Genomic DNA, 27103 nt, shown 5'->3' on the forward strand with positions numbered 1-27103 from the left:
GCTTAATCCTACCAGAGAGTCATTTGCTCAACCAAGTTCATTGTTGCAATAGAGCAGCAATATTAAAATAGCTAGAAACCGGAACAGACTAGATACCGACCTATGGATGAAGAAAATGTGGACATTTACACCACAGAAGAGTATTTAGTTGTTTAAAAAATTAAAGCATGAAATTTGCTTGTAAATAGGTGGAGACAAACAAACAAACAAACAAAAAACAACAAAAAAACCCCAACCCTTTGAATGAGGTAATCCAGACCTCATTTGCATTTGCTTATGTGAGGATGTTAGCTATTAAGCCTTTGATAAGAAAGCTATAATCCGTAGATCTGCAGGGATTATGTATGGTGTAAGTGACTAGTGATGAAGGGTGGATATTCGTAGGAAAAGAAATAGAACAGCTAGTTATGGATGGAGAAAGGGAAATAGAATGGGATCAAGTGGGGAGAGGGAATGAAATGGGATTAGAGGAGAAATAAGGGGAGCAAAAACAAACAGAAAAACAAACAAACAAAAATCACCTAAAACTAAGGATGATTTGACTGGTTATATGAAAACCTAATACAGTATAAACTTCCTAAAACATATACATGAAGGAGATAAATAAATGAAGTCACCAAATAATGAGGGCGCTGAAGACTTAACTGAACATCTCCAGTCAACAAATGAAGCCTCCAGTTCAGGAAATGGTTACATCTCATTGAGTTCTTGGCCAAAGGTTCTCTTGGGAAGTTCCAAATCACTCAGATTTTTGCCAAGACTATTATTGGTTGTTCTCCACAAACTGATGGTAAGGCCCCTGCACCAACACAACTCACTGAACATGGAAAAGACTAGACTTCAGCCCTGCTGAATAGCATTCATGGTAGTGGCAGGTAATCTGCAGGCTACCAAAAGAAAAAAAAAGTGAACATAACCCAGTTATAAAACATTTTATCTATAATGGTGACCTTCCTCCAAGATGTACTGGTGCACTAGGTTCACAAAGCATGTGGGAGCAAGCAAGAAACATATGATTGGATTTAAGGCCCATTCCACGAGATGAAATCTCTCTCTAACACTGGTTTGGTGACCATGAAACAGAGACTAGGAAGGCCAGAGGCTTCAGGCAAACAAATACTTGTGTTTTGCTCACTGTATTCTGCTGTGCTCATACATCAGTGACATGGCAGCCATAATCAGAAAAACTTATTCTTGACACTGATGGGAACAAATACGAAGGCCCACAGCTGGGTAATGTGCAGAGAAAGAGAGACTTTAAAACAGTCAGTACTAAATGGGACTTTTCCATTTAACCCCCTCCTTAGGGTGCAGGGAATGGTATGGAAGTGGAGGCAGAAATATCTGAAGGCCAAAGAGAATGGTGTACAACAAAGAAACAAGTTCTCAGAAACACAGTTGGACTGACTCACATATCAACTTAGGGACTTGGCAGCATACACAAGACTTGTACAAGTCTAGGCCGGATGAGGAGCCATCACTGAAAGGGGAAGAACACACAAGCTCCAATCTGTAACCCAGAATCTATATCCAATTGATAATACTTACAAGTGAAAAGCTAGTTTCACCAGTGGAGTCTCACTGGGTATACAAACACCTTTTATGGCCAGGTCCCATGCTAGTAGCACGTGGCCAACAGAAAATGCACTAACTGGATAATGGAGTGTTGAAGGTACTTTTTCTTATAAAGTTTTGTCAGACTTTTTTTTTTTTTAAACATTATGGGACCTTTGCATATATGTGTTTCTGATGCTTATTTTTGTTCTTTTTGTTTTGTTGTTTGTTTTGTACTATTCTGGCCTGATCTTTTATTTTATAATATTTCTTTTATTGTTACCTTTAGATGTCTGTATTCTTTTTGATTTAACTAAGATGTTTCTTTTTGTCTTCTTTAAACTCCTTAAAGTCTTTGAGGATGTCATGATGATTTAATTTCTGTGTGTCCTAGAGTTCATGTAGATAATTCTCATTGGCAAACATCTTTACAAGACTGGTACATTTTGGAGAGAAAATACTGGCTTGATAAACTGTTGATAAACATTCCTGAGATGAAATCTTAACATGTGGAATGCTGACTTTCTTTATCTATGAAGTTTGTTATAAATGGAACAATGATGAGGAAAAGAAAGGAAGTGGGGCAGACTGGGTCTAAAGATGAGAAGTAGCTTGGGTGGAACACAGTCAGGTGGGTATAATTGGGTTTTTACTACAGAATGTTTCCTGTTCCAAGGTGGGAGTGGGGGAGAAGAGAATTCTGAGTGTAACGCTTGGATATTACATGAGAGAGCCCTGTTGTGTGGTGTATAAGTAGGAAGGATATGGATTCAAGCCTCAAGTAAAAGTAGGAAAGGCCAGCTGAGGCTACACTGCTGTGTGACCCAGGCTAAATCTTGTAGCTTAAGGAAAAGGTGTGGAAGAAGAGGTCTGCATACACATCAGGCTAGACTTAGGGGAGGACATGGGAAGATAAATACTTGGAAGAGTTTCAACAAACTTTTTTTTTTTTTTAAGTAGAAGAGCTGAAAAACATAAGAGACCCAGAGATGAATCCGCATCTGTTTTGATCTGCTGCTTGGTGGGGCCTCTCAGGACAGTTTTGCTAGGCTCTGTCTGAAAGCATAAGAGAGTATTATTAATAGCGTCAGGGGTTGGCTTTTCCTATGGGGTGGGTCTTAGGTTGGACCAGACATTAATTGGCCATTCCCTCAATTTCTGCTCCATCTTTATCCCTGCACATCTTGTAGGCAAGATAAATTTTGGGTCAAAGGTTTTCTTGATGGGTTGGTGTCCCCCTCCCTCCACTGGAAATGCTGCCTGGCTACTGACACTGTGAGGAGTCTCAGCTAGAGTACCCCCATATCCTCTCAGGGACCTATCTTGTCTCAGATATGTCCCCTCTTTGGTTTCCTTTTTCTCTCTGATCCTTCTCATCTCTCACTCCTGCTCTCCCCACATCTGATCCCGACCCTCATTCTCCTCTCCATACCCTCTCCCACCCAGTTCCCACACTTAGTCCACTTCCGATGTTTATTTTGTTTCTCCTTCTGAGTGGGAATCAAGAATTCTCCCTTCGGCCCTCCTTGTTACTTAGCTTCTTTGGGTCTGTGGCTTGTAGTATGGTTACCCTGTATTATATGGCTAATATCCACTCATAAGTGAGCATATACCGTGTTTGTATTTCTGGGTCTATGTTACCTCACTCAGAATGATCTCTTCTAGTTCCATCTATTTACCTACAAATTTCATGATTTCCTGTTTTTAGTAACTGAGTTTTATTATTTTGTAAATGTACCACATTTTCTTTATCAATTCTTCAGTGAAGGGACATTTGAGTTTCCAGTTTCTGGCTATTACGAATAAAGCTGCTATGAACATACTTGAGCAAATGTCCTTGTTGAATGGTGGACCACCTCTTATGTATAGCTGGGTCTTGAGGTAGAACTATTATCAATTTTCTAAAATAGTAACAGACTGATTTCCAAAGTGGTTGTACAAGTTTGCACTCCCACCAGCAATTGAGTGTGTTCCCCTTGCTCCACTTCCTTACCATCATGTGCTGTTGCTTGGGTTTTTGATCTTAGCCATTCTGATGGGTGCAGCTAAGCAACAGTGTTTTATAATAGCATCATCATATTGAATTTGTTCTTGTGTATCAGAAGTACCATGATCTTCTACTATGTTCATCCCCCTCGCTCTGTTTCACTATTCAATATTCGTGGCTTCTTTCCTCCACTCTGCTAACCATTGCAGGTGTGGACTGGCATCTGGTCAGCTGTTACCAGTCCCTTCCAGTCTTGGGTAATACCCTCCTCTAGTGGGTTCCAGAATAGCCATTTCTTTCAAAACATGTTTTTTTCGACTTTTTCTTTCTGACCTTACCACCTTTCGAGACCTCTCCTCTCCCACCCCAAACCCTCCTGCTACCCACCTGGCTCCTTGTGCAGCCAGGGGCTGAAGGAACTGTAAGCCAAAAGTTCATGGCACCAGGTAGGGTCTTGTTCTGCCTGTGTGCAGTTTTCTGAAGTCCTCCTGAGGAAAACTCCTACTTTCTTGCTCAGTCATTTGGTTTGAGCCTTTCATTTCTCCCATTTCCAGCATTTCTTGCCTCTCAATTGCTTCCACCTCCACATGCAACTTTTCCTGTTGCCATTCTGTCAATCTTTTATGAAGCAGGATATAGGAAGGACAAAGAGAAAGAAAGACAGACAGAGAGAGAGACAGAGAGGCAGAGAGAGAGGAGAGAGAGAGAAGAAAATTCTCTCTTGGAGCAAAGTGGGAGGGGGAAGTAGGGGCATTTCCCAATTTCCCAGCAGAAGTAGCCACAACAGTTTTTTTTTTATTCTATTCTTTTGTCTTCTGCCATTTCTTTTATAGCATTTGAAATCAAGTTTCTCATCCTGCCTAGCCCTTCACCTGGGCACCACTTGTAGCCACTATTATCTAATTTGTGTGTTCTTCTTTCTTCCACCCTTTTCCATGGCTGACACTAGAATGGAGAAAAAAGAAGGATAAGAAGGGAGGCATCCTTATTCTTAGACTACCTCCTGCTGATTAGGGACATCAAGCCTCTTGGGCCAAGTTTGATCTTTGCCATCAGGATATCTAGCAAACCATAGCCAACAACATCCAACTATCGACAAGCATTCTACCTATTGGGGTTCTAGCATTTCTCTGTATTCTGAAAAATGCCCAGAATTCCAAACATCATACCATCGCAGAAACTATTCTCAGCTGGCAAAATCATACCTCTGCTGGAGCATGAGGCAAATCACAGTCACCTACAGTGAAGCAGCCCCTTATTCTTGCACCTGGGATTAAAACAAAAACATGTTCTTATATTTCTGTGGTTTCTTTTCTTTTCTTTTTTTTTAAAAACCAAATTGTATCTACAGGGTCATGCTATTCCTCAACCTATGCTTAAGCATGAGTGTTATGGGGAGGGGTATTGCACATTTTTTGATGAACATGGAAGCTGGAAAGGCTTATATTCCTGCATATATGTTTTCTCCCTACTGGACAATCATAAACAAACATCCAGGGAACCAGTGATATCAAGATACAGAATTTCAAGGATTGCTGCACCTGCCAAAAAAGGCAAATAAGAACACAACCCATCAAAGCTTACTAACAAATCAGTTGTAACTAGGAAGTGAAATAAGGAATCTCCACCTGACAAAGTGGTATAGGGGAGCAGTAAGATTTTTATGACAAGTTTGCATTTTCTTTTAAAGGAAGATCCAGACTTATATCCCATGAAAGAGCAGAAGGCTATGTGCTAGGACAAAACAACATTATCAGTCTACAATCCACATCAGTCTTATTTTTAATGGACCTTCACAAGTCTCTGGAATGTTCCATTCCTTTGAAGCCTGGTTGCTGTCCTGTGATACGTTTGACCTGGGTGTTATGTATCTCAGAATGGAGGGTATCTTCTTTGGCAATGGTGGAGGAAGTATGATCAGGCTTATGAGATGTGTTTGCTTTAGACCTAAAAATTCTGTTTGTGAGGATGAGGGTGACATACTATCTTCTGTAACTGCTTCATAGCTGGAATTAGGATGTCATTATCAGGTCCTAGAGAGGCTGGAATGCTAGTCAGGCTAGGAGGAGATTCAGGCCATGGAGTCATTCATCAGGATTATCTGGTTGCCTAACCTTGCTGAAGATACAAGGGCAATCACGTTGGCTGCACTTGTTTACATCATTTTTCAGCAAGTCCAGAAGTCTGGGCCTTTTGGAGAAATTTATAGTCTGCAGCTTATTCCTGTATGATGTCTGTCACTCCAGTGAATATCTGCTGAGACAGATTTACACTAGGGAAAGAGGTTAAAGTTGGGAACTTAAAGCAAAATCTTACATTTAGAACTTCTCCCTCAGGAATAAGTAGTAGGTAGAAAACCTTTAGTTGTACTTATCTGGAGTCCACTTGGCCAGAGACAGGTGAATCCAAGTTACGATTCCCTAAAGCTTACATGAATTTAAAGCTTACAAAAGGAAGAAATAGTTTTTCTCATTGACATTATAATCTGTGCAAAAATTCAAATTGTAGAAAAAGGAATTGACTCATACTTTTGAGTCATAGTAAAAGATTTAGGACCCAAATGATGATAATGATATAATGATATAACCAAAAGGTTAAAAGCATTAACATTCTTTCCTCTGTCCAGAATTTGGATACACACACACACACACACACACACACACACTGATGAGACGAATTTTTTGTTACTATGAAAAGAAGAAATTTAAAAGTTTGAGCTTATGACTATTATAGTAGTTGTCAGTGCTTTATTGTAGCCAGATTAATAGCTTATCAGGGCTCCATTGATTAACACATTAAAGCTTTGGACATTTAAAGTCTTAACTCCATAATTGTCCTTATGTTTTATTATTTCTTTAAAATTATTTTCTTATGCCATAATAACTTGTACAAATCTCAATCCTTTTCCTCTCTCCATTTAATCATTTACCATGATTAAAGTGGTTTGAAGTAACAAACTGAGAGCAGTCTTTGCAAAACAAAGTTCTTTTAAATAGAGGGAAAGTAAAATGTTACATGAAAAACCTGTTTTGTAATTTTAACTCTCTTACCAGAAAACCCAATAGCCCCAGCAAAAGCAAGTTCTGCTTTTTTATATATGAAATGCATTGATGATTCAGCTACCTGTATTATGATAAAACTACAGTTTTCCATCAACACCATAAGACATCTGAGAAGGATACATATGACCAGGATGTATAAACTGAGCATCCTCTGTATCAGCAAAATGACAGGGGCTCACCTGCTGCCTGGATTGGTTACCCCAGGCTTTTCCTCAGCACCCACAGTAATCTCCATGGAGGCACAATGGCTTCAGTCTAGCATTGTCTCTCTGATGGCTACTCAGAGCAGTATCAGCCTTTGGCTGCCAGATCCAAAAGATCCAAGAGACACTCTTATGTCATGTGTGAAGAAATTGAGAGACTGATCTACCTTGATTAGGCTAAGAGAGGCAGTCAATTCTCCAGTCTCCTGCTTGTCCACAGGCTCATAGGGGTCCTGATATGGGTGAGGTATGTGGCAGTTGTGCCCATTGGTTAGTTTTACCACAGTCTTGGTGGAGTCATCTTCTTTGGAGGGTACCTTAAACTACAGCTAGGAGCTGACAGTTTAGGCAATCACAGAAAGATATTTTCATTAAATACTTTAAATGTCATATTCAGCAGATCTTGGAAAAGTTTTTGAAGGCAATCTATTAAGCATATCTGAATTTAAATAAGCTTTACTTGTTTTTAGTTACTTGTTATAGGATTAACCTTGAAAACATATACAGAAGGTTAAATAAAGTTCATACCTGTCAATGAATTATATTTGTTCTTTATCATGACTACAAACATAGTGCTGAGAATTTCAAAGATTTTGACCTTCTATAAGGTGACTATTAATTTACATTTATTTGTATTAATTATTTATATTAATCTGTATTTATTCATAGCTTTAAAAATATAATTTGTAAATTGAAGCTCTTTTTATACTGAAATAAAATTTCAAATCATAAATGAAGCCCATAGAGCAACTGAGAATCTCCTTTTTAAATTTTTTTTCATGATGCATCATTATAGAATATCAGTTTCTTATATGATTGTTTATCCAAATAGCTAATGTTTACAAAACTATTCAAAAAAAAGAGGCCAGATACACATTTTTAAGTCAGTTTCTTTTGTTCTGAATAAACCTTAGATAAGAAGAGCTATTCCATAGGCTTGTGGAAAACTGCTTAGGTCATTGTCTTCCTACATCATAAACAAGAAAATCATGAAAATTGCAGGCAAGTGGTGGAAACTAGAAAAGATCATCCTGAGTGAGGTATCCCAGAATCAGAAAGACACACATGGCATATACTCACTTATAAGCAGATATTAGACATATAATATAGAATAAACGTCCTAAAATCTGCACACCTACAGAAGCTAAGCAAGAAGGAGGACCCAGGGTAAGATGATTAATTCTCATTCAGAAAGACAAACAGGATGGACGTTGGAAGAGGGAGAAAACAAGAAACAGGACAGTAGCTTACCACAGAGGGTCCCTGAAAGACTCTACCCAGCAGGGTATTAAAGCAGATGCTGAGACTCATAGCCAAACTTTGGACAGAGTTCAGGCAATCCTACGAAAGAGGGGGGAGATGGAAAGATCTGGAGGTGACAGGAGCTCCACAAGGAGAGCAATAGAACCAAGAAATCTGGACCCAGGGGTCTTTCCTGAGACTGATACTCCAACTAAGGACCATGCATGGAGATAACCTAGAACCCCTGCTCAGATGTAGCCCATGGCGACTCAGTATCCAAGTGGGTTCCCTCGCAAGGAGAACAGGGACTGTCTCAGACATGAACTCAGTGGCTGGCTCTTTGATCACCTTCCCCTGATGGGAGTGCAGCCTTACCAGTCCACAGAGGAAGACAATGCAGCCAGTCCTGATGAGACCTGAAAGGCAAGGTCAGAGGAAAGGGGAAGAGGACATCCCCTATCAGTGGACTGGGGGAGGGAAGAGGGAGCAGAAGAGGGAGGAAGGGTAGGATTAGGAGGGGACAAGGGAAAGGGCTACAGCTGGGATACAAAAATGAATAAATTTTCATTAATAAAAATAACTTAATAAAAAATGATAGCAATAGCTCAGGTTTTGGTGCTCATATCTGTGGTCCTAGCACTTTAACTGCTTATCTCTTTCCCCATATTTTAATTTTTCTTTTATCTCTTTGCCCCCTAATTCACTCTGTTTCTTGGGCCTCTGTTATTCCTAATCTAGAATAACACAGATCTTTATTAAATTAGTCTATTCAAAGCCATATCCAGATCCTATCTCATGACATTAAACCTCTGTTTGTTGCTTTTAAGTAATATTTTAAAGACCCAACTAAGGATGCCAGCTCCTGATAGTGACTGTCACGTTGGCATCAAATTCTGGTCAGATAGACAAGCAACCAAAGACAGGAAGTGACCTGGGCTAATTTCTTTTTTGAGACAGTTTCCTTTCTGAAGCTTTTTTACTTTGTTCAGGTCCTGGCAGCATTTTCTGTGTTGACACTTTAAAATGGATTTCTCAGACCTACTCTCCTGGGTCCTGAAATGGTGTATTCTGTTAGCTCAGTTATGTACATCTCCATATCCTTCTGTTTAAAGTGAAAACTAGTATTTGAAAATTTACTAGAAGAATCTCTGCATATATCACACCACTGATACTTGCAGACCCAATAAAATTTGAGAACATTCAAAGACAAACATTTTGGTTTATCCCATGCCAGCATTCTGAGATAAAGCTGACATCTAGAAGAACTGGTATCTAATCATTTTTTAAAAGAGCAAAGAGTTATTGAACACTGCAAACAAACTTCAAATATGTTACCTTGAATGAAGATTAAAAATTATTACATCTTTAACCATACTCAACAGACTTACAAATCTTCAGGTACAGAAAGTTTATATAATAGTCTTTCAAATTTTGAGATAAGTTTCATATTTCAGCAAAAGTTTTAGAGGGTTAAATGAAACAAACAAACAAAAAAGAAAGTACGAGCTGAGTGGAAATAATTCCCATTAGGAATAGTCTATTTTTTTATTTTTTCTCTCCTTTCTCCATCATATAGTCAGGTGGCCTGCCTGATTGATACAAGAGAGAGATTTTGTAGGAAACATTTCAACAAACATGTTTGAGTCTAGAGGAGTGGAAGACATAGCCAAATTCTAGAGCTAGCTTCTCACTCATGTCGAACAGTATAAAACAACATTGTAATATTATCCATACCCAAAAGACACCTGAATCCCTGTAAAACGGAATCTGTGCCTAGACAGAGGAACCAGAATAAGCTGAAAACAAAGAAGGCTAAGAGATATGGAAAAACAAAACAACAACAACAAAAAACCTGCTGGATCTAGACAGAGGACAGTGCAGGAAAGGGCTGAGACACGCCCCAGCTATTAAACATCCTGTATGCACCTCAGCTGTGCCTACTCTTTTCCCTCCTACCTGTCTCCTGGCTCCCTCATCTGCAACAAAGTTATGAACACACCAGAAAATACAGATCCATCAAACACTGACTTAAAAAGACAGAATATTCACACAGTCGGGGATGGGGGAGGGGATCTAGATAAAAACATTTGGCAGTGACATTTTATCATATACCCAGTAGCCAATTTCCATCTTGGCTTTTTCAACAAGGCCAGCAAACTCCTGTGTCCAGCTTTTCCATGAGTGCCGCAAAATTTTGCAAAAGTTTGCTTTGTGCTACAGGCAAACAGGATCCTTATCTAACCTCTGGAGGTTTTCTGGTGCCTCTTTTTTCACAATCGAAGTGTTGAGAATCCGCCAGTAGCTCTTTCCAAGAGCTGGGCGGATCCAGTTTCTTGGTTCCCAGCATGCTGGAAACACTCAGGGACTACAGCTCTTTTGTAAAGTCTTTTTGTCATTAAAGACCCCTGGCTCCCTCCTAACACTGGCCTATCCTATCTCTCAGCTTCCAATATGCCTGGAGCCCCCCAGCCTCCTAAGGCTGGCTAAAAAAACAATGGATGGAGCTGACTGTCCAAATCCTGAATAAGCTCTCAAATGTTATGGGTCTCAGGATTCTTGAATGTAGCACCCAGCCACCAAAGTTAGGGATTTATAAAGGCAAAGAACACAAAGTTACGTTCTGTTCTTCCGCAAACAGAAGGTCTTCTCATTCACAACAAGCTTTTGCTTACAGAAAACCAAGACCAAAACCAGTGGTCTACCAGCAGGTGACCTTATGTCCTATTACCTGGAGTAAACAACAGTTTTGTTAAAATTTACAAGACCAGGCAATTACAGAAATTAATCCTTAATGGCCTTTAATATTTGGAAGTCCATTTTTGCTTGATAGTTCTATTAAGCACAGTAATATTAAACTTTTAAACATAAAGTTAGTCACCAGCTTAACATCAACATCTCACTGATGATGCCTACTGTAATGGATTCAGAAACCTGTCTCTCTCAAAACACACCATGTTTTTCAGGCCCCTAGTTTTTATTTTTAGATTTCTTTATTTTTGGGTAAGATTTATGTTTTTCCTTGTCTTCCCCACCATAGAAAACATAACTGTTCTGCTGTTTAGGTTCAAAACTCTAGAACAATTTTGGTTTTGTTGTCTCCCACTCTCTATTTTTAACCACAGTTATTAAATTGTATCTGTTCAAGTATCTTAATTCATTTATGCACCTTAGAAAATTTCACTAGTTCCATGATTTTTTTCCTAATGTCATAATAGGCCTACCCTCACTGCTTATCTATCCATGATAACCACACAAATACATATTATGAATCTATGCCAGCTTTTCATTGCTTGCAAAGCCCACAGAGCCTTCCTTAATTTTGCCTGCCTATTCTATACTCAGGTTCTTGCTCATAGAAGAGGCAGCCACGTCACAATAACCCTGTATATTTCAGCTTCTGAAACCCTTGTTTCTAAAAGAAATCACTCTCTATCTCGCTTCTATCTAATCCTCAAAAGTAAAAAAATACTTATGACATAGAAGCAATTATGAATTGAACTAGAACAATTAACTTTGATAATTTAAGATATATATGTATTTTAATTCATTATGCAGAGTATAAAAACTGTTTTGTATTAATATGTAGGTCTGGGTTACAGAAGATCAATCTTCCGGGTTTATTCTATCTGAGATTATACAAGATATATTAAGTAGATTTCAGAATTGATCTTAATGTACTGACTTTACTCAGCTGAAAATATCCAGCTGTCGTGCTTTTATTGTAGCTTAAGAAGAGTGGAAAAATATAAATTGGTATGGTCAAAATGTCCTCATTCTTCATAGACGGTTGTGCTTCTGCCTGGACTTGAAATATTTATTTATGTGTAAGAATGTCTGGCATGCATGGATCTCTGTGCAACACATGGGTACTTGGTTCCCTTGGAAGCCCCAAAAGGAACTGTAGCTTACAAATGGTTGTGAGATTCCATATGAGTGTCGGAAATAGAACCTGGGCTGTCTGAAAAGAGATTCATTGATTTTAACTGCTGAGCCATTCTCCAACCTCAAGTAAGAATTAAGCTCAGTGTACAGGTGAATTTTGAATATACATTTTGCATGAAGCACAGTTTTCTCATAAGAAGTTTAAAGTCACTTCATTTCAAACAAACATTTTAAACAGAAAATAAATGATATATGTTTGAGCATTCTTCTGCCTTCAGTATGAAGTATCAGGTGTAAAAACTGGTTTCTCTAAAAATAGTTAACAATTTGAATGCAGAGTGCTTTGGCTGCCAAAACTATCATCAGGTATTCCTGTTAGAGACTGAATCTGAAATGGACAGAAGCCTACCCATAACCCTGAGCCAGACCTGCGCTCTCTGGGTTTCCCCTTGTTTCAGGAAATGCATTATATCTAATATCCTCAAATGCCCAGTTGTGAGACTAATAGAGCCGGTAAAGGTAAGTATTTAGAAAGAATATGTGAATAGTTGTAGTTTGCGCTGTGTTTTGGATATTCAGCTATGGAAATTGTCTACCACTTCATCATTGGTAGATTTTAATCTGACTTGTGAATTTTCTTAAGCACCCCACAACACACAACACAATAATTCTCAGGCCATGCAATGCTTAGTATTTGTTTGTGCTTGCAATTTTTACTCTATATCTCAGAAAATGGATGAACTAATATCAAGAGGATAGAGACAGAATCAAAGACTGGGCATGTTAGGCCAAGGGGAAAAGAAGTCCCCTCCCCCCCGGCCAGTCTCACCCAGTTGAGGCTGTTCAATATCAGCCTAAACTTTGTATTGTATATCAATGGTTGTCCTCATTTACCTGAATTTAAGAATGTCATCTAATCGTATGCAAATACATAATAACTTGGCCTTTTTGTTGCTTCGTTTTAAAATTATGTTTATACAGGAGGTAATCAAGTTTGAATCTGGAAGCTCGTTGCCCTGTTGTATGAAGGTGGAACTCTTCTACAGTTACTGTGTTGAGCCAGAAATGGCTAACTAACATGGTGTTTGGTCTGTTCCCTTCTCATGCACCCTTAGGCAGAACGCTTTCCAGGTTGTTGCTGTGGATGGAGTCTGCAGTGGAATTCTTCAGTGCCTCTCTGCTGAAGACTGCATGGATTGGCTCCAAGCAATAGCAGCCAACATTTCAAACCTCACAAAGCACAATGTAAGTACAGATTCAAGGAATACATATCTAGTCAGAAAGTCTTTCAGTAGTTGTAGGTCTATTCAGTGGCATTTAACTTTGCTTCATCTGCTTAGTGCCATTCCAAGAATAAGCCTCCTTCTACTTCCTCAGAGATTTCTCTGAAACAAAAGAGAAAAATTGCCTCACCGAGAAAGCACAGGCACAACTGATCTGCAAGAAAACACTCACAGGTTTCCTTTGCCTGGTGGCAAAAAGGAACTGCCTTAAATAAACATGACACAGAATATTGCTTGGAAATGGCATGTTTAAGAGCATGCTAGGCAAACAGGCTGCTGAATTTTAAGGAAATGGTATTGATTTGTCTTCAGCAACCTTAGGACTGAAGCTGAGAATGTGTGAGTGAGAAGGTTCTGAGGCAAGTGTCAACATGGACAATGAAGCTTTCCCAGGGGACTCTGTGGGCACAAGGCTAAAGAGTGGATATCCTTATGGAATGCAAAAAGCTGTGCAGTACAGCCTCTGTCAATAGAAATAGCTTCTCACCTATTTACTTCTATTCACTTCTCACCTAATAGTTTCCCACTGCCTTTCTTCTCCCTCAATTTCTGTGTGTCTTTGTGGTCATCATGTCCTCGTCATCATTACATCGAAATGATTTCTATATTCTCGGTACTATTTCCCACTATTCTAATGAAGTTTGAAAATAATAAACCAGGAAAAAGAAATTGGGCACTAGACTGTTTTCTAGCCAAGCAAGAGGAAAGACCTTAGAACATATTATCATCTCTTTATTCAAAATACAACAGGGCTGCTATAACAAACAATATAGTATTTGCATTATTTTTTAAATATCTTGGGGGTGAAATTATGCATGAAGCTGAGTTACACTGTGATGCCATTACAGACATTTGAAAGGTTTAAGCTGTGCCTGAACAAATACAAATAACCTGAGTACCCATAAGCCTGATCAAGGCACATAACTTGAGCAAAAATGATGCTCTGTCTTTCTGCCAAGCTTTGTTAATTTGGTGAACACAACCCCCAGCAAAACTCCATGGTATTCATTACAGAATCATATTCCTTTTGCATATGGAAGCACAAAGCACCCATAACTGTCAGCAGAACCTAAGTAAAGTTATGAGGTGTCATATCTAAACTCATTTTACACTAAGAACAATAAATAATAACAAAATCAGCAGGTTGTTCAAACAGACAGAAAGATCACTGTGATTATATTAGAGGATCCAGAAATAAATGCACACAGATATGACCAGCTAAAGGCTGACAATAGTACCAAAACGTACAGTGGGAAAGAGCAGGGATCTTTCACAGATCTCTTTAACATCTTTAACAGATGCTTTTGGGAAATACAGATCCACATGCAGAAAAATACATTTAGACCTTGACCTCTTATTCTTCACACACACACACACAAAAATGAAATCATTGTGAACAAAAACCTATAATATAAGACCTGAAACTTTCTCAAGCTGGAGGAAAACACAAGGAGAAAACCTTGGAGAAATAAACATGAACTAGCTTTCTGAAATGCACTCCAATAACATGAGAAATAATTGAAAGAACTGACAAATGGAATCATGTGAATTAAGGACACAATAACCGGAATGAATAGCTTGCAGGATGAGCAACAGACATGCCACTCATGTATATCAAAGGATTAATACTAAAATGTATAATGACTTCAAAACATACAAAAAAAAACCCCACTGATCATCCAATCAATAAGTGGATAAAAGCATTGAACAGAAAGCTTTTTACAAGAAAAATAAAAATGGCCTATAAATACTTTGCAAAGTGTTTTACATACTTAGACAATTATAATTTAAACTATTCTGAGATTCCAAGTTACTCCAATCAGAATGGTTAGTGTCAAGAAAACAAATGGAGCAGAAAGACACATATGGATATACTCACTTATAAGTAGATATTAACCATATATTATAGGATAAACATACTAAAATCTATAGTCCTAAAGAAGCTAAAAACACAAGGAGGACCCTCGGGAAGAGGATGAAACCTCACTCAGAAGGGCAAACAGGATAGACATAGGAGTAGGATAGACAAGGAATAGGACAGGAGGTCCTTCCACAGAGGACCTCTGAAAGACTACCCACCAGGGTATCAAAGGAGATATTAAGACCCATAGTCAAACTTTGGTCAGAGTACTGGAAACCTTATGGGAGAAGAGGGACATAGAAAGACCTGGAGGGGACAGGAACTCCACAGGGATAAAAACAGAGCCAAATACACGGGCCCAGTGGGGCCTGCAGAGACAGATATTCCAACTAGGGGTCATGCATGGAGAAGCCCTAGACTCCTGATCAGAGGAAGCCCATACATTGCTCAGTTTTCAAATGGGTTCCCTAGTAAGGGGTACAGGGCCTGTCTCTGACATGAACTCAGTGGCTGCCTCTTTTGAGCACCTCCAACTGGGGGCTGCAGCCTTGCCAGGCAACAGAGGAAGATGATATAGCTAGCCACCTGATAGACTAAGGTCAGATAGAAGAGGAGAAAGTCCTCCCCTATCAGGGGACTAGGGAAAGGGCATTGGGGCAGAAAAGGATGGGTGGGTGGGACTGAGCTGTAGTGAGGATACAAAGTGAAGAAATTGAAATAAATAAATAAAAAAGAAAGAAAACAAATGAGATGGTTTTGGTGCACATACCCATAGGATAGGCTGAAGAGGCAGAGGCAGAAGGATCATAAGTTCAAGTCTGCTAAACATTGGGCATTGTATGATGGCATATGTCATTAATCCTAAAACTCAACAGCTAGGGGCAGACAGACTCTGTAAATTCAAGACAGCTTGGTCTACAAAGCAAATTGTGGCCAGTTAGGACTACAAAATAAGGCCCTGTCGATCAGGAAGAAACAAAGAGGAAAGAGAGAAATAAAGAGACAAAAAAAGAAAGGAAGGAAGAAAAGAAGAAAGAAAGAAAAGATAAGAAAGAAAGAAAAGGAGGGAGGAAAGGAAGGAGCAAAGGAAGGAAAGAAAGAAGGAAGGCTGGGGGAGGGAAGAAGGGAGGGAAGGAAGGAAAGAAGAAAATAGAAAATGAGAACGAATGTTTGATGAAAATATGGAGAAAAATCAGTTTTTAAACACTAACTGCTAAGATGCAAACTGATACCATCACTATAGAAATGAATATGAATGAAAATCTCAGAATTTATTTTCCCCAAAAGCCTAAAATATAACTACCCTGTAATTTGGGTACATACCACTCCCAGAAATATACCTGTATATTACATACACATAAGAATGTGTAGCTGCACACCACATAGGAACTTGTACACCAGGGTAATGGCTATGTAGCAGCTGATAGGTAGAACCAGCCTGATTTACCAAGTAAAATATACCCACCGGCAGATAAATAGATTTAGATATTTTATTTATAGGCAGAAAAGTGTTATTCTCTCTCTCTCCTCCCTCCCCCCGTGTGTGTGTGTGTGTGTGTGTGTGTGTGTGTGTGTGTAAGAGAGGGGGAAGAGAGAGAGGAAGAAAGGAGGAAGCAGGGGACCAGGAAGGAGTGGCAGGTAATGGGGAAAGTGAAAGGCAAAGTGCTATATGGTATACATATGGAAACCTCATGATTAAACACATTATTTTGTTCACCAACCACAAATGAAACAATTGACTTTGATTTCAAGAGTTTAACACTGAGCCTAACAGAAGGCCAGGTAGAGTAATGACCTCCTGAAGCCATCTTTGTGCTAGTCCCAAATCTTGTGCTTATACTCCTTCCCGTGGCAAATGAGACGAAGGTTACAATTTTGATTCCCATAGTCATGCAGCTGACTTTAATATCTGGAGATTGACCTAGATCATTCAAGGGATTGAAATGTAACCACTAGGCCTTCCATTTACAGAAGGTGACTGTGGAGAAGTGACAGCCTTTGCTATGGGCTGCCACTGACAAATGCTCTTCTACCGACACCAGTGTTTTGGCCCTGTGTGACCTACTTGGGACTGAAAACCTACAGAACTGTAAAATGACAGATCTGTTTTCTGTTTGTGGATTTAATAAAGTGTGACGTTTGTACTCTGTTTCTAGCATCATTTGTACACCTTCAGATAGCTCTCAGCTGGGAGGCTTAAGTGACCAACACACTACTTCACAAGCAGCAATGGAGCCTTCAGCAGCTCCACATTAGGATATACTTCTACACACTCAACAGAAATCCTAGCCTTGTAACTTTCATACATTTATATTCATTCTGCCTTGGGAAAGACATGTTATTTTTTCTTTGACTTGGTAGCAATTTGGCAGTTGCTCAGAAATGTAGAGGCAAATACTAAATTTCTTAAAATATGATTCCTTCCAATAAACCATCATGGACTGCTTCCTACCCCTATTGCCAAGCCATTCTGTGCTTCTTTGTTCTGCTCCCTGTCTCTGAACATAGAAGTTTCTTAGAATGAATAGTGTATGAGTCATATACTTAAGTTTTGTTATTCCCATCAGCTCAAATATTCTATGATTTTTATTTTATTTATTGAGAATTTCATATATGAGTCCTGCGTTTTCATCACCCCCCTTCTCTTTTCTACTACTCTGATACCCTCCCACATACTTCCAAATGTATTGCCACTTATTTGTTCAACATTTTTTCATATATACACATAACTACATAAATACAAGCTGTTGAATCCATTTAGTGTTTTCATATGTATATGCACTTAAGGCTGACCACTTCAGACTGGATAGCTTGTCAGGGAACCCATCCTTGGAGAAGACTGATTCTCTGTGTGTGCACAGCTGTTAATTGCGGGTAGCTCTTCATCTAGGTGTGAGACCTTATGAGACTTCTCCAGGTTCTGTTATATTTTCTGAGTATATGATTCCCCTGTAGTATTAAACAGGAAACGCTTCCAAAGACATTCCCTTTTCATAATGATTAAATGAGGGTTATGTTTTAAAGTTTAACTATGTATCTCATATTCACACCAACTTTTCAATTAAAAAATTCTGGTTATACTATTGGTTACACCAGTTGCAACACTCAGTGAGGCAAGCCAACCATTAAACAATTCACCAGAAGTCCAGATTGTTTAAGACTGAAACAGCTTTGTTCTTGCCTTCCTTTCTAGGACATGATGATATTTAAATAAGATGCTTTATGTAAATGACAAACATCACAGTTCAGAAGGCATTGCTTGTAAAAGTCAGTGATTTGTTAAGATTTATAAGAAGCTAATATTTGTCTCACATCTTGAGGATAATGTTATTCAGCAGATAATTCAGTTATAGTTCTTAGCATATATAATAAACATTCTATGATAATAAAAGAGTGTTTTCTGTCATTATTTAGTTCCTTAGAACATACTGAGATCTTTTGCAATGTACAAGTTGGAAAGAAGAAACTCTAGCAGTGTCTAGTTGGGAATTTCACAGACAGTAGTCAAGAAAGTGAGCAAGGAAAGCAGCAGCAAGAGTTGTGACTGTGTTCACGTAAGATCTGATAACAGTGACACTTTACCTATACGGATGTCTCTCAAAATCTGTGATCCCAGTTTCTGTATGAGAAAGCATTGTATAGATCCTAACTAATGAATATTCTGAAATTACTAGAACCACAACCAGTAGAAAGTTAAGATTTCTTCCGTAACAAAGCCATTTCGAGTTTTGCTAAATAACTAGAACTGGGAGAGACATGGCAATGTGTGTTCCCTGGGAGTGATCTGGAAAATAAACAGGTATTTGGAAAATTCACATAAATGAAATTAGCATATAAATTTCAGTCAACAATAGTATGTTACTATTGATTCACTGTTGTACTCAACAGTCTGTAGTAAAGAAATGTCTGACATTCCAGTCATAAAGAAAACTGTGTGGTATGTGAGTACTCTTTCTGTCATATTGCAATTTTTTTCTATAAAACTAATAATGTTTAAGATAAATTTTTGTTTAAGTATATATGTGCATTAATTAAGACATTAACATGTTTTGACACCATTGATGGATTTATGAGATTTTTACCCATTTATGCATTCATGGTATTTTTTAATTTTTATTTTTAAGGGATCACTACATTAATATGTTAATTACTAGGATGTAATACTGAGAAAAAAAATAGGTCAGTCTGCTCTCATGGTGTAAGAAGCCAAATGAAGAAGGAAGACAAGAGTCAAGTACACGAATGAGGTTGAAATTTTCATGTCATGGGAGTGACAGATTATGAGAGGCTGAGAGTCGCAGCTTCAGGATGTTAGGAAATATACGCTGGTAGGTGAACTGTGAGTGTGTGTGACAGGTAGTCAGTGAGCAAGGACAGAGCAGCAGGAATATTATTTAAATTATGTTATTAGATTTGTGGCATTAAATATTTCCTCTTGAAATAATAGCATCATAGTTTTCATTTAGCTGGTATTCTTGTTTAGTAAAAGAAGGCAACACATGAACTGTAGCATAGATTTTAAAGGTTTTAATGCTCAAAAGAGGCAAATTTAATTAAACTAAAACCTTCTGGGCAAGAACCTAGCAGGTCTGGATTCTACTCAGAGTAAATAATATACTTGATGGTATTAGCACCAAGTCACTGAATGCTGTTCTTTGAGTGTGGGAGTACAATATTCTGAAAATGTTGTTTATATTCTAAGACAGTAGAACTTTTGCTAAACCTCACACCCAGTGTCAATAATACACCGTCAGGTCACATAAGACATTAGACGGCTATCCTACTGTGTACTCAGCCTGTTTGTTTCACTTGCCTTTAAGAGAACAACATAGCAATCAAACCGAATTGCCCGCCATGTCGCATGTAATCAGCTTTTACAACCTATGCTTTAGTATTAAGTAATGTACTTTTTCATGTTGAAACCCAGAGAACAATGTATGTGTGTATGTGCTCACAATAATGTAGTCATTCCCTGATAGCAACAAACAGGTTGAAAAACAACTTTATGTAGTAAATATGCACCATAAATTATGGAAGCAGCATTTTGCTATTACTTGATAATATTTGCTTGTTTGGTATCTGGGTCAGTTGGAGGCACCCACTTACATGATCCCTTGTAAAACTCTGTTAAAGATTTCTGTAAAGAAGTTTCCTTCACCATATAATGCTTTCGGTGCTGTTCTATACAGAGAGTGAAAGAACTGTGTTAAGAACAGACACAGGGACAGGGATAGACATCGTTCAAGTGTTATTCAGACTCATAACTCAGATTATAGAGAGAAGGGGAAATGGGAGATTCAGGGAGAGAGAAGTGCAGAATTTAAATCTGGGTCTGTTCTGGGTAAAAAATTCCAAGGGGGATTTGCTTATAATTTATTTTCCTTAATACAACACTGATGGATTTTGGTACTCTGGGATTATTACTAATTCATTCAATCCAATGAATGTGAGGAAAGGATACTGTTGTTAATAGAATATTAAACATTAGGAAGAGGTCATATCTCAGGAAAATAAGTGTTTTCTGTAGAAACTATTTAACAACTAGTGTTTTATAGTGTCTTTACAGTGTGAACATTAGCGTGTGCTCAGTGTAGCTACACATGCACATCCATGAACTTTAATAGAAAAACAAGTGTTTGCAGCATGGTATGGTAGTGGGAGCCTATAATTTGTTGATTGAACTTGGAAGCGATGTAACAACCCTTACTGCCATATACTTACAAGAATGTCAGATCTGGCAGCAGTATAGCTTTAAAACACCCATTACCCACCAGAGTATACAGCTACTGACTTTTCAGAAGCATTCTTGTGTTGTAGAAAAGCATGAGATTTGCTATCATTTTCCTTTCTGTGTGACAAAGCTCCTACATGATAATAGTTCCTGATTGTCCCTGGTTCTGGGATGCCTTCAGAAGCTTGTCTTGAGTCGGTAGTGTTTTTCTACACTATCTTTATACTATTGCCCTGCCTCATCTTTGCTACCTCATAGTTATGTCACAGCTGGCCTCCAATAGGTCAAACCAGAACTTCAGTGGTCAGGGCAAAAGAAAAATGGATAAGTGAGGACAAACATATTTGTCTCCATTTCATCAATGGAAAAGAAAATTTCCGTAAACTCACTTCACATTACTTAGAATATAATTCAGTGGAAATCCTTGGATGTTCAGGAAAAGGGCTAGTATCCAATCTACTAGCACTTAAGATGGGATAAGTAAGCTGAGGAAAGTTTCCGAATAGTGGCTGAAAATGAGTCAATAACCACCGCCTTGTTTAGTACATAAAACATGCCACTGCTAAGGGAGCCATGGATAATATAATGCCTCAGAAGAATGGGCAGATCCTTTACCATTCACTAAAGAGGTAGAGGGTATTAATCAGACATTTGGATTTATTTGGTAGGAATTTCAGCTTCTTTCTATAGTCTTTATGCTTAATGAGTTAAGTATCCTTTTCTCCCCTTTGAGTGGGTTTACTATATTAGGACAAAAGGACAAGCTTGAAAAATAAAACATTATTCTCCATAAAGATATTGGTTGTAAAAAGGTAACATATAAGTAAATAGAAGGTCTTTTGTCACAACCTTGTAGGTGAATTGAAAGTCATGGTAGAATAAAGTCTTTTAGAAAGTAGGTTTTCTTAAAGATTAACTACGTGATCAGAGTCTACGGCATGAGATTCCAACAGGCATGACTGTTGTCTAAGTTCTTCCTTTTCATAGCCACAAACATGTTGAATCTTCTTTTTGTATAAAACTTATTTCAAATATTTTTCTTATATCTATCTATCTATCTGTCTATCTATCTATCTATCTCTCTATCTATCCACAGCCTGATCCCGGTCCCCTCTCATCTCTCCCCCCAGTCCTACTCTCATGCCTCTCTTTCCTCTCTCTTTCTTCTCAGAGAAGGGGAGGCCCTCAAGGAGTAACAACCCGCCTTGGAACCTCAAGTTGCAGCAGGACTAAGTACAACTTCTCTCACTAAGGCCAGACAAGGTAGCCCAGCAAGAGTAAAGGGATCCAAAGGCAGGCAGCAGAGTTAGAGACAGCACCTACTCCCATTCTTAGAGGATCTGCATGTTGAGCAAGCTGCACACCTGCTACATATGTGTAGGGGGTCCAGGTCCAGCCCATGTATGCTCTTTGGTGGTGATTGAGTCTCTGTGAGCCCCCATGGGCCCAGGTTAGTTTACTCTGTAGGTTTTCGTGTCTTTTCCTTGAGCCCTCTGGCTCACTCTATCCATCCTACCACTCTTGCACAAAACTTGCCAAGTTTGGCTTATTCTTTGGCTGTGGGTCTCTGTGTCTGTTTCCCTCAGCGGCTGGATGAACGCCTCTCAGAAGGCAGTTATGATAGGCTCCTTTCTGCAAGCATAGCAGAATGTCATTAATAGGGATGGGATCACTCTCTCCCATGGAGAGGGTATCAAGTCACTGGGAATCTTCAGATGTGCCTTTCTAGATAATGTGTTGTTCTCTGCATCATTTTCCCTCTACACAAAAATGCAATTGTCAGATATGTAGGTTTCAGCTAAAAAATCTGGGTTATGTCAAGTGAAATCAAATAACTATACACAGTCACTTAAGTCAGAGCAAAAGCAAGAGTGTGTTAGGTAGCACATTGTATGCAAAGGGTGGCAATCATATTTTTATTCTTTATTTTGGTAACTTTGTCAGGAGGTGTTTGATTAAGACAGACCAGCTTATCTCAAGTAAAGCCAACACCAATAGAAACACCCTTTCCATCTGACCCTAGCCTATCAGGCCTCATCAGGACTGGCTGCAATGTCTTCCTCTGTGGCCTGGCAAGGCTGCTCCCCCCTCAGGGAGAGGTGATCATAGAAAATTTTGTTATTTTTAAGCATATTTAATAGGGGAAATTGACAGGTCTGCTGAAGATTGCACCCTTGATCAGTTGGCCTAACTTCTCTCTTTGCCTCTTTCTGGTCAGAGTCTGTCCAGTTGCACACAGCTCATCCATCTCAAAGTTATAAACACTATACAGGGACCTCCCATATTACACTGGCAATAGCAATCTCCTAATTCCTGGGGCCCCACTTAACATGCCTCATAGTGTGGCCACATGGCAGGAATGGACTTCAGCAAAACATAGTCAACAGGATGTGGACAGGTGACCTCCATATGAATTCTATACAGTGACAGGCATAGCTAAGGTTTTTGTTAGTCCATGGTGCCTATGGAAAACTTTGTCATCCCAAGAGGCTAAATTTTCTTTAAGCTATGTGTGTGTGTGTGTGTGTGTGTGTGTGTGTGTGTGTGTGTGGTATATAATTTTAGGTAAGTACAAAATAATATGATTCCATGGGGGCTTTATTAAACATCACTGATATTATTTGTCCCTTCTCCTTATGTTCCTCTCTTTTCTCTAGTTGGAACCTCCTAACTGTTATTCTGTTTCCCATTTCATTATCACCAAACAGGTAACTTTTTATGGCATTATCTAGTGCCCGTTATGACAGCAGTATACATGTGTACCATATAACAAGGGCCATGTCTCTGCTTCAGTTCTTTTATATGTTCTTGGTATAAAATCTTTTATCCTAAGATTTAGGACTTTTTTATTGCATTTTGGAAACTATGCAAAATAAATCTTCGGCATAAGTCCCAATTATCCTGCATGTCTGCATTCTTGCTGTTGTGGAAGCAAACAAAGACGAGTTGCTTTAAAAGCGAACTTTTGAACAAGGCTTATTTGGATAGTTGCAGCCTTCTTCTAGGCTATTAATCACAGTGCTGTGCATCAGTATGAGTGTGTGTTTGTGTATGTGGGAGTATATGCAGGAGTGTTTGTGAATATATATGAGTGTGCATAGGTGTGAGGTATGATCTTACACACACACATTATCAGTTTGTGTGTGCAGTAATCATGAATGTGATAAGTGAGACAAATACTACTGAAAAATTTCCTGAACTAAGAAAAATAAGATGTATGAATGGTCAACAAGAAAACCACTATATATGTAGATATGTTTACTGTTAGTTCTTATGTTTGCCAGGCCCTTGCACTTCATGCAGTCCTGAGCAGTTTTATGGGTTTTTTTTTTTTTGTTGTTGTTGTTGTTCATTTTTTTGCCTAAGAAATCACTGGAAAATGAATAAGCTCAACTGTGGGCTTGTAAAGCAAAATAAATAATAATAATAATGATGATGATGATGATGATGATGATGTTTGTTCTTCTCTTCGCTTGTGAATAGCAGAGGATTAGCAGCAGCAGTGGCATGGATACACACCAGAAAGAGCCCACAGACTAATGTAATTCATTTTCAGATCAGTTTATCTCTGGAGCAATGTTATTTCACGTCCTCACAAGACTGACTCCACACCCTGGAAGCTGTTTTCTACACCAGAAAACCACTACAAGGAGCCACAATTGACCATGGCCCCAACTCCAATTGTTACATTTAGAGTACAGCACCTACTTGTAAGGCTCAGGCGATATTGTGGAAAAGAAGGTAGAAAGATCTGTAAGAGCCGGAGGGACAGGAAGTGTTCTAAGAGATTGTTTCTCCTAAGTATGACAGAGAAGCCACATCCATAAAAATTTGACAACATGGCTTCTTAATCAACATTGAAATAATGGCACCAATTGAAGTGAAGCCGGCAGAAAACTGACTGTTGAGAGAGAGAGAAAATTAGTCTTCCCCAGAAATGAGCCTCCTAAAAGCGTACACATACAAGCGACACTAGAGACACTCAGCAGGTTTGTTGTTGTTGGGTGTTTGTGGATGTGCGTGACAATAATAAAGAATAGGTGATCACGATTCTGAGGAGAGATGAAATGAGAAGGAAGGGGAAGAGATGTAACTGTATTTCAATTAAAGAAATATCGTCCATACCTGCTTATGAGATTTGGAGTAATGTTTCTCCTCAATGATCATGTTGGTAATGTTTGTGAGTAAATACCCCTTGTTGCTAAGGGCCGTTTTTTATCCACCTAAACACCATGGAGCTCCATTCATCAACTTGACTTCTGTACAAAGTATGGGAATTCAAAGATGAGTGAATTAGAAACCACTCACCGTTTTCTTTCTTTGGAGCTTCTGTGTTCACGAAGTCCTCCATGTCGCTGTTGTTAGCAATACTTTCACTATAGAAATTGCAGTGTAGTTACTCTTTCCTCTGTGGATTAATAGGTTTATCTACTTGGGAAGTTATCAGCAACATCATGTTTCCCATTATTTTTTCATTTTCCTGTTGGATCTCAGACATATATATGTTCTAAAAGAATTTGCTTGCTTGGGGGGATATATTTAAAGTTTGAATTCACTTTGAGCTGATTTTTGCATATAAAAGGGATGATTCAGATTCATTCCTCGGAGTATGGATATCCAGTTTTCGATGTGCATGAATGAACTCGGCACCTTGCTGAGAACACTTGCGTCACAGATTTCAGAGGGTGTGCTAGACATGCATCCACAGGCTCAATCGTAGGTCCATATCCAGTAGTTTGGTGATGATGTGTAGAAAATTTGAAATCAGTATGTGGAATTGTTCAGGAAAGGTGAGACGGAGAGCAATGTCACCTACATCATCAATGACTAGAGGGTACTTTATCAAAAAAAAAAAAAAAGACAATGCAAGTTAAGCTGTCAAACGTCACTGAAAGAACTTAGAGAAAACGTTAATAAATCTTTCAAATCACCTGTGTAATTGTGGCTCTTTTAGATCCCCTTAATTAAAAAACATTTATCTTCTGTCTTTCTTTCCAGTGTAGAGGATCAAAGCTCGGTTTCACTGTAGGATTTGCTACATCTCTGAGCTAAAGCCAGCTTAAGAAAGGGTTTCTCTATTTCCTCAAAAAGTAGAAAAAACATATATCAAGAGTTTCATTGAACCTGCGAAACTTTTGGGAAAATATTATACTGAAATAGGCAGTTATAAAAAATCATAGATGCTACTATAGAATGTTGTCATATTTCTTTACATTTTCTTTAATTTCTTTGGTGACATTTAATAGTTGTATTTTATGTTTCCTTTCTTTTTCTGCTGATACTCTGTAAGTACTTTGTCTTTATGATACTATAATAGAATCATTTTAACTAACCTTTCCAGAGTGTTTTACTCCCCATTGTGGAGAAAGCTTCAGTCTTTCACTACTCTGTATCAAGTTTTATTATGACTTTCTCATCTATCACTTTATTGGTTATGAAGTTTCTTTTTATTACTACTCTTGTGAGTGCTTCTATCATAAATAGGTGTTGAATCTGATCAAATGAGTTTTTAATCCTTCAGTTAAGTTGAAAATATGCTCTCTCGATATCTATCTGTGTGTATGTGTTTGGGGCTAGGTTTACAGGAGCCTGTAATACGATGCATCTCGAAGAGACATTCTCTATTGTGTAACTGAGTCAGGGGCTGCAGCAACCTGCCTATATTCAGCCTATGCTACACAATCCCAGCTTCCTGCCCTGCACAGTCTGGCTACATAGTCAATACTCAAGTTTCCAAATAAGGTCTCCCAAACTATTTTCCAGATTTAAAAGGTCAAGTTATGGATCTCGATAGTACACTCTTAAGGATAACAAACCCACATAAAATATTAGACCATTTCTATAATTATTTCTAAAAATCAAACAATTAAAGGTATGGTTTTATTGGCTGCTAAATGTGATTTCTGGTTGATTAGTATGTGATGTTTTGCAGTCAGCTGTGTCTGCAGTTACAGAGTGTAATCATTGTAGGGAAAGAAATAGGAAGCTTAGGGATCTGTAGCAAACACACACCGTAGTGTGTGGGGTAAAGGGTAACAGGACTAGGTTACTATTATGGTAACAATGAAGGGAGAACAGGGTTTCTGTATAAAACTTCTCAACACTTGCTCAAAATATACTCATCTGCAAATTTTCTTTCAGTTTTACGTTTTATAGGGCAAATGCCTAGAAAGTCAGTTTGTGCTGTTAGAGGAGTTTATTGATTATCTAACTTTGTGCTTATAGGCGGCTAACTGCACATTTCATACTTAATGGATAGTTAAGGGGAGTTTAAAAAGGCAAAACACACGTCAATCAC

The 27103-nt window shown here is 38.5% G+C and overlaps 1 protein-coding gene across 3 annotated transcripts in view; it reads left to right on the forward strand.

The window, feature by feature from the left end:
• The window catches only part of Sntg1 (syntrophin gamma 1), a 647228-nt gene that overhangs the window by 510261 nt on the left and 109864 nt on the right, over nucleotides 1-27103 (forward strand). For all 3 annotated transcript variants that reach the window (XM_060385900.1, XM_060385899.1, XM_060385901.1), the window contains one exon: nucleotides 13046-13175. In XM_060385900.1, the coding sequence (XP_060241883.1) occupies nucleotides 13046-13175 (130 nt within the window). The remainder of the gene's footprint in view (nucleotides 1-13045; nucleotides 13176-27103) is intronic.

This window comes from Meriones unguiculatus, chromosome 6, assembly GCF_030254825.1.
Source record: "Meriones unguiculatus strain TT.TT164.6M chromosome 6, Bangor_MerUng_6.1, whole genome shotgun sequence".
NCBI classification, from domain to species: domain Eukaryota; kingdom Metazoa; phylum Chordata; class Mammalia; order Rodentia; family Muridae; genus Meriones; species Meriones unguiculatus.